Genomic DNA, 14,279 nt, shown 5'->3' on the forward strand with positions numbered 1-14,279 from the left:
ACGCACATTTGAGCAGGGAAAAATACCTGGTCGACAAACACGGTCGTTTCTGAGGTTATTTTTTCAAAAATTTATAAGTTTTAGTGAAACTACCAGCATTGTATCATGAACACTTCCAGCGGCAAATAGGATTAAATATCTTATCAATACATTCATCACATTTAAGTATTATTCAATATATGTCAATAACTTATTTCACTCCGCAAACCTATCTAGGTACGAGCCAAGAAACAGTTAAGATAAATTAGAATTCAAGTTTTTCAAGGAGTTATATATAGTTTGTCTTTTTGGTCGCAGTCAACCTTTCAGATTAAGACGAACAATTACGAACTCAATGAATTATTTATATCAGACATTATAATTTCCATACTGTTACTCAGCCGGATAAATTGATTTTGAAATCAAAACTGAATCTCAAAATTAATTGGCTCTGAACTAAGGACCGCTATAACGTTGCGTTTGTATTTTTTTTTTCATCTCAATCGATCAACAGTCATTGTATGTATAACATACATCTTTTATTATGATACAATAAATTAAAGTAAACAATTAACATTGAAGACAAAAATATTTGATATAGAATTTCAAATACTAATAGGAGATTCAATCAAGACGGTTTTCATGTGGCTTGTTAATTATCAAGTGTAATTTTTTTTCTTGATGAAGCACAGTAGTTTCACGATGCCCCGACAGATGGCGTATGATTCTGGGCGACTTGTAGTTGTATGGATTCAAGCGCCACTGATCAGTCTGGGTATCTGATGTCTGCGCTTTTTGGTAAAGTACACGGAAAATAATAAAAAGGTAGAATTTACCGAGATAGCAAGGTGAACACTCGTGAAAGCCAAAAAGGTTACTTCTTCTAAAAATTTTTAAACATGGGAATACATTTAAAAAATAGTTGAACGGTAAAAGTCCTTTTTTATTTGAAATATATATGGAAGAGTGGGGAATCATGGGCCACTTTTTTTCGTTGTTCCATAACTTATTTATTAAAAAAGATAAACTGAAAATAAAAAATGGTTAGATTTTCTACATTTTCAAGGTATCATAAAGTATTTTTTTAAATTTTCAATAAGTTATTTTCCCCAAATTCTGACTGTTTGAAAAAAAGCAATATTTTTTGGATTTTGAAAAATGGTGGGAAATCGTGAGCCACCAAATCCAAATTGACCAAATAACATGCGAAGTTCATGAGTTGACCCAAAACTGTGATTTCCTAACACATTTCGTTATTAGTTACTTTGATTTATCGGCCTAGCGGTGAAAAGTGATGTCCTTTTTAGTAGGGACATCTAAAGATTATGAAAATTTTTTTTTTTTATATAGATGGATAGAAGGTTAGAAGAAATGAAAGATGGTGAAAATGAGCGGGTAGAATTTGTCTAGAAGCATTACCATCACATACCAAATTTTTGTTCCTCACGAGCCTACTACTATGAAGTGGTAGATACAGATAGAGTTGCATCTACCACCACACATTAGTAGGCTTAGCGTGGTCCGCCCCACAAGCGAGAACTTGTAGTTCGCCGCTAGGCCGATAAATCAAAGTAACAAACAAAAATTACGGTGGTTAATCTCTTCATAAAAAAAAATACATTTCGTTATTTTAAAGCAATTTCAGATGATGAAATAAAAAAGAGACCTGTATATGATCGCATAGAATCCAAACCCTAGCTCGCAAACGTTTTGGCAAAATTTCTTATATAGGATGGACAAAATATTTTTCATAACTCTTCATTTGGCATAATAAAACTTTGCAGATAGGAAAAACGTATTTTAAGTTCTGAATGTGTATGAAAACATAAAAATATAGGTGGTTCAAGATGTTTGGCCCACGATTCCCCACAAGCTATGATTTACAAATTGGTTGCATTTGTGTGACTTATTGATGTTTCAACAAAAATTCCTTTTCCACGTGAAAGATCATGACAAAACTAAGATCATAAGCCTATGAACATATTTTTGTTATACACTTTACGTTCCCTATCGATGAAATTAACGGGTGTTTTTTTAATTATGTAAGTAAATTTATCTAACTTTTTTTTAGCTTGATAAATAAAAGAAGCATATGATGCGTATTTCAGTCAACAACATATAGAAATATATGCTCACGCAAAGCGTCGACGATGACAGTTGGTTTGAGATTTTTATCTCAACACACATCTGAGATATTAAAAGTGGCCCACGTTTCCCCATGGCCCACGATACCCCACTCCCCTATATATTTTTTAATGAATTTTATTTTTATTTTTATTGAAGAAACCAATTAAACCAACTAGCATTTACCTTTTAAATAAGTGAATAGGAAAACGAGTTAATTTACTATTTTTCTAGATGAATGAAAAAAAAGGTAAAATTTACCTCAAAATAGGGGTTGAAAAAAATCACCTCGCTTCGCTCTAAATTTCACCTTTTTTTTATTTTCCGTGTAGTGTTCGTGAAAAATGTGTCAAAATGGCTGATATGAATAAAGCTCTAGTAATTGCTTTTGCTATTTTCGAGCAGTTCTGTGAGTCAAATACTTCGAATGGCATGTATATTTTCAATCCGGAACTGGTTGAAAGTAAATGTTCTACTCTGCTTCTTCATATCTTGTTGAGCAAATGCTTTAAAATGTCGCTATTTTGAAGTTCGGGCTAAGTAAAAGCTGTCAAATCAATTTCAATTTTCTTATTCATACCACCTAATATATCCTTATCGACGGATTTCACGCCAACTCAACAAGAAGTTTGCATGACCCTCTCAGAATTCATTGACACTTTGTAAGAATGAAGGTCCTACCTAGTAGAGCAACTTGGCATACTTAATTATCCCAACAATTATCTAGACAAACATTTGAAAAGGGCCAAAGTTTATATTCAAAAATTGTATGTACATTTTAAGCTCGAAAATTACAATTCCTTCTCAAATGTGATTCATTAGAGAGTTTTTCAATAATGATTTAATTTTTAGAAATAAAAATATCAAGTCGTGTATACATTGCAACTTGTATATATTTTTTTTCAGTGTAGATTTCCAACCTTTAATTCAAAAACTGCTTCGTTGAATTGATCGTACTAATTTTGAAGAAATAAGAGCTTCGTACTCGTACTAATTTTGAAGAAATAAGAGCTTCGATTGTAGTAATTGATGGTAAACTAGCTGACCCGGCGAACTATTTTGAGCCTCTGGATTTCCACAAAAATAATGATCATGTAAATAAAGGGTGAATGATTATGTATTTTCATGAAATTGGATTGCACAGCAAAAATTATTTCCTGTAAAATTATGCAAATTTCCTATAACAAAAAGAAACAGGACATTTACCGTAAATTTACAGGTCAAAAAACAAATAACGTGACATTTAATTTTCAGTGTACAACTTTTTTAAAGGACATTTGCTGTAATAATAAATAAATTTTCGTAAACTTTCAAGGAAAACAAATTTAAAATTACAGATTTTTTTAAATTACAGGTTGATTTATTTTAAAGGTTGAAGTTTCAGACACGTAACAGTCAAAAAAATTTCTGTGTGGTTCCGTAAAATGGAATAAATCGAGACAGATATCGGACTTTTTTCGTTATAATCTGTCAAATTATATTAATTGGACCTTAACACTACCGTAATATGCCGAAGTGACGTTTATACCATTTTTAGGTTTCGTCAATAAGAGTGTTTTTCTCTTTGTCCCTATTTTCTACTTCTCCGGGACTTTTCATAAATCTAATACTGTAAACAGATCACATTTTATGAAAAGTGCTGGAGAAGTTGAGAATGTGAAAAAAGTTGTTTGTATTTTTACAATATACTTCAAACAGCTTTTTTATTTACTCCCCAAGTGGGGTGAATATAGACATGGGCTAATTTATTGAGAAAAACGTTTATTTACATAGTTTTTTTTTGTTTATTCAAATTCCTTGTAATCAACATATTTGAAAATTTTTTAAATGCGGATGACTTCCTCTAGGGGCTAAAATTATCGAAGAAACCTATTAGTTTATTTTATTTCCAAGAAACGTGTTCCCATTTTACACAGTTTCAGTCTATTGTCCGCCAAAATTATGTGAGAAGTATTCTTCGCCGTATATTAAATTTGCAGAGATGACACATCTCTTTTTGCAGTTTCCAAACAACCCTTCTCATGGTACGAAATTTTATTTATCCAAACGTAAATGCTTAAGTTCTGATCAAATAAAAATAGAACATAAACAATATTCCTCGAATTTTGTTCCCAGCAACTTCAAATCAAACGTTTAAAAAATTCTTTTATTGCAAAAAGCATTGAAAACTCTTTTTACTCAGAATTGAAGTAATTTCCAATTCATATTTGAATTTTTGCGTTTTCAGAGTCTGTAAACAATTCAAGAGACTTTTAAATGAGGTTTAAGGAATACGTGATTATAATTTTTCAACGTTTATTTAAAAGCTTGATTTAAATTGAATGAAGAGAAACATTTTTAATATTTCAGTGTATCCAATGTTTACTGGATCCTGGTTCAAGTTTTACAAGAGACTAAAGTTTTTATTTTCCTAGCTTCTTGTGTTCGAACGTGTTATTGAATCAAATACCTGTTTCTGACACCCGTACTGAGTGTTGGTTCTAATCATGAGTTTTAATTCAAAAAAGTTAACCTTATCTATATTATTAATTCCGTTAAGTGAGCTTCTCAGCTTGAAAGGAAGAAGATGAGATTTTCTAACGTCTCCAAATTTTGAATTGTCTTTTTCAAAATAATGAAATTCTCATGTAATCACAAATTTAATATATTTCATTCCCGAACTAACTAAATTCAATTTGATCGATTCCTAAAAAAATCATTTAAATCAACTTAGGTTTGCCTATACTAATTATATTCAAATGAGACACAATAATATGAAGAGAAGATTTTTCAATGGAATATTTCATCGTTATAAAAACAATTAAGAGTTTTTCAAAATGTTTGTAGTCATATCGTTGAATATTATTTTCCTTGAGTAATATGACATTTTTCAATATGGCCGTAAAATTAACAAAACAAAAAAACGGGGTAAATAATGGCAACCATCCTCACGTATCATGACTATTATAAATATCTACAAACCTGACAAAATCCGGCATTTGATTTCAAAAAAAAAATTATCCAAATTCGGTCAAAATTCAGGAACTTCTCAACAAAAATCATGAAAAAAACACCTGAATCATTTTTGTTACATCGAAACACATCAGCTGATAATGAATTGTATTTTAAGCTTCTAGAGACCGTTCATGATCTTTTTGCTAATAAAGTAAACGAAACCGGACTAAGCCCGGGATTTTATCACCGAAGTTCGAGCAACCGGGTCGGGACGCATTTTTTTATATTTGTATCAAATATCCGGACCTGTCCTGGTAAAAACAGGCAAGCTTTGGGTTAGTCAGATTAAAAAAGTTTTGAGTTGCCTTGATCCTGAAGCAAAACTGATTATTTTCAACAATATGCTCCTTTACGGCTAATAACGTTTTCTTCACCCTATAAGGAAGATCAACAATACCACACAACAATGAAAATCGCATGCAAATCGCATGAACCTTGCAAGAGTTATTCGTGTTCGCATTTTTTATATATAAGAAGTAAGTGGAAGTGGCTATTAAAAAAATGGTCATTTCGGAATTCGATGATTTTTTCTATGATGGGGAACAATGTGATTACAATTCTCCTGAACATCGCAAAATAAGCACTTTAAAGGGTAAAGCAGCAATTTGATATTTATTTTTATAAATAACTGAGAAATTGCTTTATACAAATAAATATCACACTGCTGATAGAAGGTTTTCTAATTCCGAATGTGACTCTTAAATTTCCAATTTGTTTTTGATAAGGCAACATAATAAAGTTAATGCATGTAAATATTTTTAAGTATTATTATTATTGTTTTTATTGGAAATAAATTTTTTTATGCAAACTCGAAGCATCTGATCATTTTGATTGAGATTTTGTTAAACGCTCCATAATGGTCGATCAAACAAAGCCCCCTCCTATCTACAATTATTGCGATAATATGTTTATGTTAGTTAAGAGTGCTCACTTCGCGATGTTCAGAAGAGTTGCAGACAAGGTTATCGAAAAAAAAATTCTGTGTTTTTGAGAAAAAAAATCTGAATTTCTGTGATTTTTCCAAAAATTCTGTGACGGTTTTCTGTGATGCTATTTCCATTACTTTCATGGAAAATTCATGACAAATTGTGTCTTTTTTTATTTTTGTGCGAATTAGAAATCTTATCAAACCTATTTTACTGAAAGCAAGAAATATAAATTTTTCACTGGCAAAAAAAAAATAAAAATTGAGAAATTCATTCAAAATTCAAAAATTCTGTGAATTCGGTGAATATTTCAAAATTCTGTGTTCTGTGACACAGGTTCTGTGATGAAAATTTGTTAAAAATTCTGTGAAGTTACAGATTTTTCTGTGATTTCGGCAACTTTGGTTGCAGACCACATTAGTCCCCATGATCGAAAAATATTCTTCCAATTCTGAGATGGCCATTTTTTTATTGGACTTTAAATTTTTAGTTAGCATTTTTTTAGTGTAGGATTTTACACTTACTTTTACCATCAATTATCACAATCAAAGCTCTTGTTTCTTCGAAATCAGCAGTTTTTTAATTAAAGGTTGAAAACTACAGTGAAAAAAATAAATAATATGATTTTATAATCATAATATGATTTTATAATCAACAAGTTGTTGGTGGGAAAACTTTTTTCCCTTAAATATGCACAACGACTTAACTATGTAGACGACTATTAAGCCTTATTATTACCCGGTATAGAAAAAAATTTCTTAAAATTTTGAGAAGGCATTTTTTGGGAGTTTGAGTGTTTGAAATACTATTTTTCAGTGAAGGTTTTCAATAAAAAATCATTTTTTTTTCTAAATATCTATCATTTTTTCAAAACCCTTTCGTTAACCACATTTATATAGGAATTGTAATTTTCGAGCTGTTTTTGCCTGGATGTTTGGCCCTTTTCAAATGTAAGTCTAGGTCTTTTTTGGCAAAACTTAGAATGCAAATTGCCTCAAAAGAAGTGAGGACTATGCCAGGGTCATGCCAAATACTGTGTGGAGTTGGCTCGAAATCCGCCTATTAGAGGTTTGGCGGCTTGTAACTTTATTCAGGTGCATCCCAATAAAACAACTTTTTGAGGACCCTCAATGAATTCATGAAATCTTAATTTTGCATCACTACGGTTCATATGGACGCACTCTGAAAGTCTAGGGAAAAAAAACTCGCTAATCAGACTTTTAGTATCAATTTAGCACTCCTCACTTAAAACCGCAATTTCTCTCTTGTTTCTTCATAGATTTTTACAAAATTTATAGTAACGTAATACAAACGTTACGTAATTCAAATATGCTTTCCAGATAATATTCACCTACAAAACTTCAGATTTCCGTTATTTAATGTCTAAGAACAAAAATCCGAAAATACATGCTACGGAAAAATAACTGTTGATTAGCTAGAGAATGCTCAAAAAAAGTTTAACTTAATATCCAAAAACGTTAAAATTGGAATTTATAGGTCGAACATTATAATATATTTTTTCGAAATTTCATCGGATCTTGACCACAAAAAATGTAAAAAAGTGGTATAAAAGCCGTACTTTTCAATCAATTAACCGTCAAAATTGTTAAAGTTAGACCAGATGAATTTTTAAAAGATAATTGAAAAGTTCTCGTAATTTGACACATTTACCATTTCGAGATTGCCAAAGTTAAAAAAAAACAGAATTTTGACGAGTTTTGAATGACGCTTTTCGAACTTTTTGTCAATTTTCATTTTGCACTGGATGAGTATTTTCACGCAAGCTTTTCGCAATAACTTATATTCATCGGAAGCCGATTTCATACCAATTCTAGTGGTTTGATTACATAAGCGCTGCGGTGAATGATGCTCGAGAAGCATATGTGAGTTACATTACGAGGTTTCCAAATGCATCAAATGCCTTAATAATATCGTTGCATTAGAGTAAAGAAGGAATTTTGTCGTTACTTTAATCTCAGAAAAACCCGAAAGTTTATGTTTCATCAAAATTTGAAATCTGATTTGAATGAAACATACTGCGAACAAAAATTTAAATACTTCTTGGTGCTGTTTTTGAACAGCAATAAATCAAAAGAAATTGATTTAAAAAAAAACCCCAACAAAACTAGCTGACTCAATTTGTTCCTTATTATCAATTCAAATTTGTTGTTGTTCAACAATGAAGAATTTCTCATTGTAAGATTCTAATTTATTGCAATCGAATATTGCAACGCAATCCCCAGAGTCCTACAAAGCAATAAAAGAATCGTCATTCCAGAAACCGATCATTCTAGTTATTGTCCAGTGAATGAATAGAAATCCCCTCTTGCTTTCTCAGCTGTTCACAATGGCCAATGTTTGCCGTTGACATGAAAATATTTCCATGTTTAACACAAAAGCTGCATTGCATGTTTCCAAAGGCCATCAAAACAACTTTTTTCTTCCTGCTCGGGGCAGAGCATGGAGAACAAAAATCTCCATTCAAGTACCCCATGAACTGCTGCTAATGTTGAAAAGCTTCAGGCAGCAAAAAAAGCGACCAACAAACCTCTCCCAGATCAACATCACCACATTGCGGAGAAGTGATTCGGCGAATTTGCATAAATTTTCAGTCCTCCGCTTTTTCCTCCTCAACTTAGTTCCAACAACTTTCTTTTTCCGTTTTTTTTTTCAAAGAGGGAGGAAAGGAGAAAAAATCCAACCTAAATACGTGGAAATTTTCTCACACATGACTTGATAACACGCGTCTTCTTATGTTCTTTCCTTTCACAGATACCTCCAGAGCTGCCGTGATATTGGCATGCAAAGTTCGGGAATGTCCCTCAGCACCCGGCAGCTGGTGGAATTTGGCCTGCAAGTGGCCCGGGGGATTTCGCATCTCCACTCTTTGGGGGTCCTGCACAAGGATATCGCCACCCGGAACTGTGTGTAAGTATGATGATGGTTCGGAGGGAAATGTTTTGGGGTTTTTCCGTTCTTAGTTGTTGTTGCTGTTTTTCCTGGTTTTTTGTTTTGTGGGGTTACTTTCTCTTATGGAAGCGACATGGAAATTGCTTGTGGGAGCTTTTTCGTATCAGGAACAGGTTTTCTCAATGAGGGTTCAATGTTCTCAATGAATGTCAATAGACATATTAAAACTGATGGCGAAAAATATGAAAGATAAGAGCAAGTGGCACTATCTTGAGCATCTTGAGTGGTTATTGTGCAGTGGAAGCTTATGTTGTATGTTATTAATACAATATGCATGACTCGTGGAAAATTTCGATACCGGGGTTGTTCGGTTAGGCTTTACTGGGGATACCATATGTATTATTATGAGTGTTTGAACTATTACTCGTGAGGGAAAATCGAAGCGCTGAGACAAAAAAAAATCAACCTGGCAATCTATTTTGTTGATAATGAACAGTTTTATAAATACCGACTGTTCCACTACTCATCACCTAGATTCCACCCAAAACTCGATCATCACAATACTTATCAATATTCTACAAGCCGTCAAAGTACCTGATCTAGCAATTTCGCACTACATACAATATCCAGAAAGACATATATCTGACCGAAAAAGGAGAATCATCTAGCAACACATCCAGCGCAGAAATAGCGTATCACTTGGTTCCATACATTCCCCTGCTAACCAAACTACTCATCCAATGCATGGCCACCGACTACCCCGATATCGAAATAGCCAGCAATTCCATCGGGCTCATCAAGAATACGCTCGGCCAACGACTCTCGGGGCATAGAAGAAACATGAAACAAGTAGATACAACTTATTTTTTTATTTAAAAAAACAAGGGTCCGGCGCCGATTGACCGACGCATAGGGCTGGGATAAAAGATCTCCACTGCTGGCGATCCGGAGCCAGCGTCTTCACTTGCTGCCAGCCAAGGTTCTCGTCAACTGTGCGGATTTCAGCGGCTAGACTACACCGCCACGAGCTTTTGGGCCTGCCTCTTCTTCGATGCCCATCTGGATTCCAGTCAAGCGCCTCTCTGCAAATCTCGTTTTCATCTCTTCGCAGCGTATGCCCAATCCATCTCCACTTACGTTCCCGATTCTCGATTTCTAGCGTCTTTTGATGACACCGGCGATGTAGTTCCAAGTTTGAGATCCAGTTTCCAGGCCACCAAGCGCGGATGATGTTCCGCAGGCAGCGATTCATAAAAACTTGCAGTTTTCAAGTCGTCACCGCATAGATATGTGCACCAATTTTCACATCTGTACAGCAATGCGGATTTGACGTTTGAGTTGAAGATTCGGATCTTAGTTCGTAGAGAGATCTGACGTGACCGCTAGATGTTTCGGAGACTCGCAAACGCAAATCGGGCTTTTCTGATCCGAGTTTCGATGTCCGATGTCAGGCGTAATCTGGCTACCAAGATACTGGAAGCACTCCACTTTCTCAACTTGTTGCCCAGCTACCATGAAACTGGAGGGATTTCCTGTGTTGATCTCCATGGACTTGGTCTTTCCGACATTGACTTTGAGACCTGCTGCCTTGGAACTTTCGGTAAGGTCGTCGAGTTTGCTCTGCATATCCGGTTGTGCTTGGGCGAGCAAAACAATATCGTCTGCCAGGCCAAAGTAGATCAGTTGCTCCATTGTTGAAGGATTCCACGGCAATCCTCGGTTTGGTCTACAGTAAATCGATCCAGTCAAGATCTCATTCATTACGATGAGAAAAAGCAGCGGTGACAAAATACATCCAGCAGTTACCGGGATTGATTCGGTCAAGACACCGTCGTGCAAGACCTTTCACGAAAATGCCTTGTATTGTGCTTCGATGAGATGGACTAGTTTCTCTGGTACTCCTCTTCGCCTTAGAGCCGCCTAGATGTTTTCGTGGTTCAGTCGGTTAAATGCTTTTTCGAAATCAACTAACACCAGCAGAAGAGAGTCCTGGAATTCGTTGATTTGTTCCAGTATTATTCATAGCGTTGTGATGTGGTCCACAGATCGTCCGGATCGGAATCCAGCTTGTTGCCGTCGGAGTGTAGCGTCGATTTTATCCTGGATTCTGTTCAGGATCACCTGTCACCTTTCGAAGTTTTCTCAACCACGCAGTTCAATTGACTGTAAAACTGCTCTTCCTCCTGCAAATCGGCAACGTCAGTTTACGCATATTTAACACTGGACCATTGTAAGGTTTCTAACCCGTGTTCTGTATCTGGCTACGATTATTCTTTCGTTTATCGGTTCCCATCTTATGAGGGCCGCGTAGGCCTACGGGCTTAACAGGAAACCAACTCCCCGTTCCCGAGTAGCATGTTCTCCTCGTATGCCAGAGTAAAGCAGGACTTGCCCGGACTGTGTTTTGTGTTCTCCAGTGTTAGGCCAATGGACTTTTGTGTCTGCCTGGCAAAGTAGTGAGGCTTTCAAAACGAGAAAACCGAATCCATAACAACCAGTTCAAAGAGTTTGTATATTGTGCATAGAACTGGTATCCCACGGCAGTTTCTAACATCTCTCTTGTCCCTTTTTTTTGTAAACAGGAAATATGTATATGAGCTTCCTTCCACAGTGAGAGAAAAATTGCATTGTCCGGCGATGATTGAAACATTTATTTGATGGGAGTCAGCAAAAGTGACATAAAACGCTTCAAATAAGTTGCTGGTATACCGTCCGGGCCTGTAGAGCTAGAATTTTTCAACTTTGATGTCGCTTTCATGATGGATGCATCTTCAATTAGGAAACCATTCAAAGATGAACCTAGAGGTGAAAAATTCCGGACAGCTCTGGCTAGTTGCTTTGAAAAAATGCCCCTGGTTGTAAAGACGCTCGATAATTTCCCGACGAAGAGCTCACAAATTTCGGGGTCGGAATCAGCTGCGTTGTTGTCCAAAAACATGTTGGACGGGAGCCCTGTTTCTTTCCGCTGATTTTTAACCTGCTTCCAATTTTTTTTCGGACTATTCTTGAAGTTTCGCTGTAGCCGATTAAGATAATTCTGGTAGCAGCGCTTACTGATCTTGTTATAAACCGATTTTCGTTTGCGATATTCGTTTTGCGCGTAGAGCGTCCAGTTCTTCAGATGCCGCAGTTCTTTAGCGATCCACGAAGCCCGTAGATTAGCACCTACGCTACGTTTCGGCACATGGCGATCGATGGTGTAGTTAAGGATATTCGTAAATTTCTCGGCAGCTGTTTTGGGATCAGAAAGATCGAGCACGACTTCCACTTCAATGGATTCCAGAACGCGCAAGGTAGCGTTGGAATCCCAATTATTAAAATTTATATAGTAAGACTTTTTCTCAAAAGGAGAATATGACTTAGCGGCACCGAGTGAGACCACTAGAGCTGGGTGATGTAGGGCAGCTTTGACGAGTGGAGCGGGAGCTAAATCGATAGTCGGAATCCTGAACCCTTCGTTAACAAAACAGAGATCAAGCATCCTGCCGTTCTTGTTTTCAATGTTATTTATCTGACGTAGAGTCGGTGTGTTTAAAGCATCTAAGTAGACGCTGCAGGGTACCGTGAAAGAAGAACGCGCTGGGTCTGGAAACAGAAAGCCGCCTTGTGAAAAGCACCATTTCAAGACAGGCATGTTGAAGTCGCGGATGACAAGGGTGTCATCTTCAGGAGAGCAAATGGAACTAACTTCAGAGAGTCAACGTGAAAAATATTCGGCTACAACCAGGTGATTGGAACGACCAGGAGGCACGTATACTGCGCACATATAGAGTTCCCGATCACCAAGATCGATGCGGGTCTAAAGATGTTCCAGATTATCTCAATAATCGATTTCAATAAGCATAGCGGAGAGTTTAGATTTAACAGCAAGAAACATACCGCCTCCGGTTGATGTTTGTTGTTGAGAGGACTTCGATCGCAACAAAACACTGCGTAATCAGATCCTATAACCTGACTAGATAGAGTGCGGTCGTTAAGCCATGTTTCAGTTAAGGCGATAATATCGTAGCAGGAACACAAAGTGGCGAGGAAATAGTCAATCAAGCAAGAATTGACACAACTAACATTCTGATTGTAAAAATGTTAATCGAGTCGGCCGATTCAGAAGCAGAACAGGAACGGCGATCACTGGGATGACAAATTCCATCAGGCGGAGTAGGTCTGTCAGTGATATAATACTTGCCAGATAACGCAGGCTGGAGAACCTCTTCACCACAGACGAGCTCAGGGCCGGGACGACTGTTGAAGCTAGCAGAAAACAGCGTGACTGAGTCGAAGGGCTCAGGGGTCTCCGTAGTTCCTTCCTTCCTTCCTGCGTCCCGGTGCTGGAGGCCCGGAAAAAGTCGTAGGAATAACGAGGTCCGGAAGATTTGGTGGAGTGCATCTGTGGTAATGTGGAAACAGGATACGCGAAGGGCATGCTCTTAACTAAACTGGTACTTGCCTGGATAAGAGACCTGGAGAACCTCGTCACCTTTAATGAACTCAGGGCCAGGACGACTGAAGACGCAGGCAGGAAACTGCGCGACTGAGTCGAAGGGCTCCGGGGTCTTCAAAGAGCTCTAGTCGATGCATTCTGGTGTTGAATCCCTAAAAGAAAATGCCTAGGCACTTGCGGGCAATAACTGCTGGTAGCTCTCGAAGCGTCGGTATTGGTGTGAAATATTAATATGCAGGGTGGAGAGCCTCATTACCACGATCGAACTCAGGTCTGGGACGGTCGATGATGCTGGGCGGATACTGCGTGACTGACTCGAGGGGCTCTAACGTCTTTAAAGTGCTCAATTCGTTCCATCCCAGTGCAGAAACCCAAGAAGCGGTGGCTACTTCGAAGACATCGGTGCTGTAGGGGACCGAACCGTGCTGATAAAGTTCGGGGTAGTTGCTTGCACAGTCGGCTGGAAAAGTTGAACCAATGGAACAGGAGTCATAGGCCGTCTGTTGAAGTTTTTTGGCTGTTCCACAAATTCACGGAAGAGCATACCCGAAGACCAGTGTAGAGAATATTGATAGATGTATAGTTTAATTTGAGTTAACTGGATAGGAATAATATTAGGATACTGTTGAGAACCTTGATAGTTAGTTGAATGCTATAAGATAGCAAAAATAAAATTAATAAGACAAAACATTCAGGGAAGCAGTACATGAAAATTAGTGTGTACGGAAGATATCAATCATGCTTGATATACTCTGAAGCGTGAGCAAGTATAGGTTTCGTACGTTCCTATCATCGTGAGAGAATAAATCCGAGAGAGTCATTGCGTATTAATGGGATGCTTGCTTCCATATATGAGCTTTTCAGCGTGAGTGTTCTCTCGGAGGAAAGGAAAGCTTGGTCGACCGGCT

The 14,279-nt window shown here is 36.8% G+C and overlaps 1 protein-coding gene across 2 annotated transcripts in view; it reads left to right on the forward strand.

Annotated features, from left to right (window-relative positions):
- Positions 1-14,279, forward strand: part of LOC129758738 (tyrosine-protein kinase RYK) — a 441,697-nt gene that overhangs the window by 321,231 nt on the left and 106,187 nt on the right. For both annotated transcript variants that reach the window (XR_008740054.1, XM_055756340.1), the window contains exon 11: positions 8,796-8,951. Coding sequence is in view for 1 of the 2 variants with exons in the window: in XM_055756340.1 (XP_055612315.1) it covers positions 8,796-8,951 (156 nt within the window). In the remaining variant the exon portion in view is untranslated. The remainder of the gene's footprint in view (positions 1-8,795; positions 8,952-14,279) is intronic.

This window comes from Uranotaenia lowii, chromosome 3, assembly GCF_029784155.1.
Source record: "Uranotaenia lowii strain MFRU-FL chromosome 3, ASM2978415v1, whole genome shotgun sequence".
NCBI lineage: Eukaryota > Metazoa > Arthropoda > Insecta > Diptera > Culicidae > Uranotaenia > Uranotaenia lowii.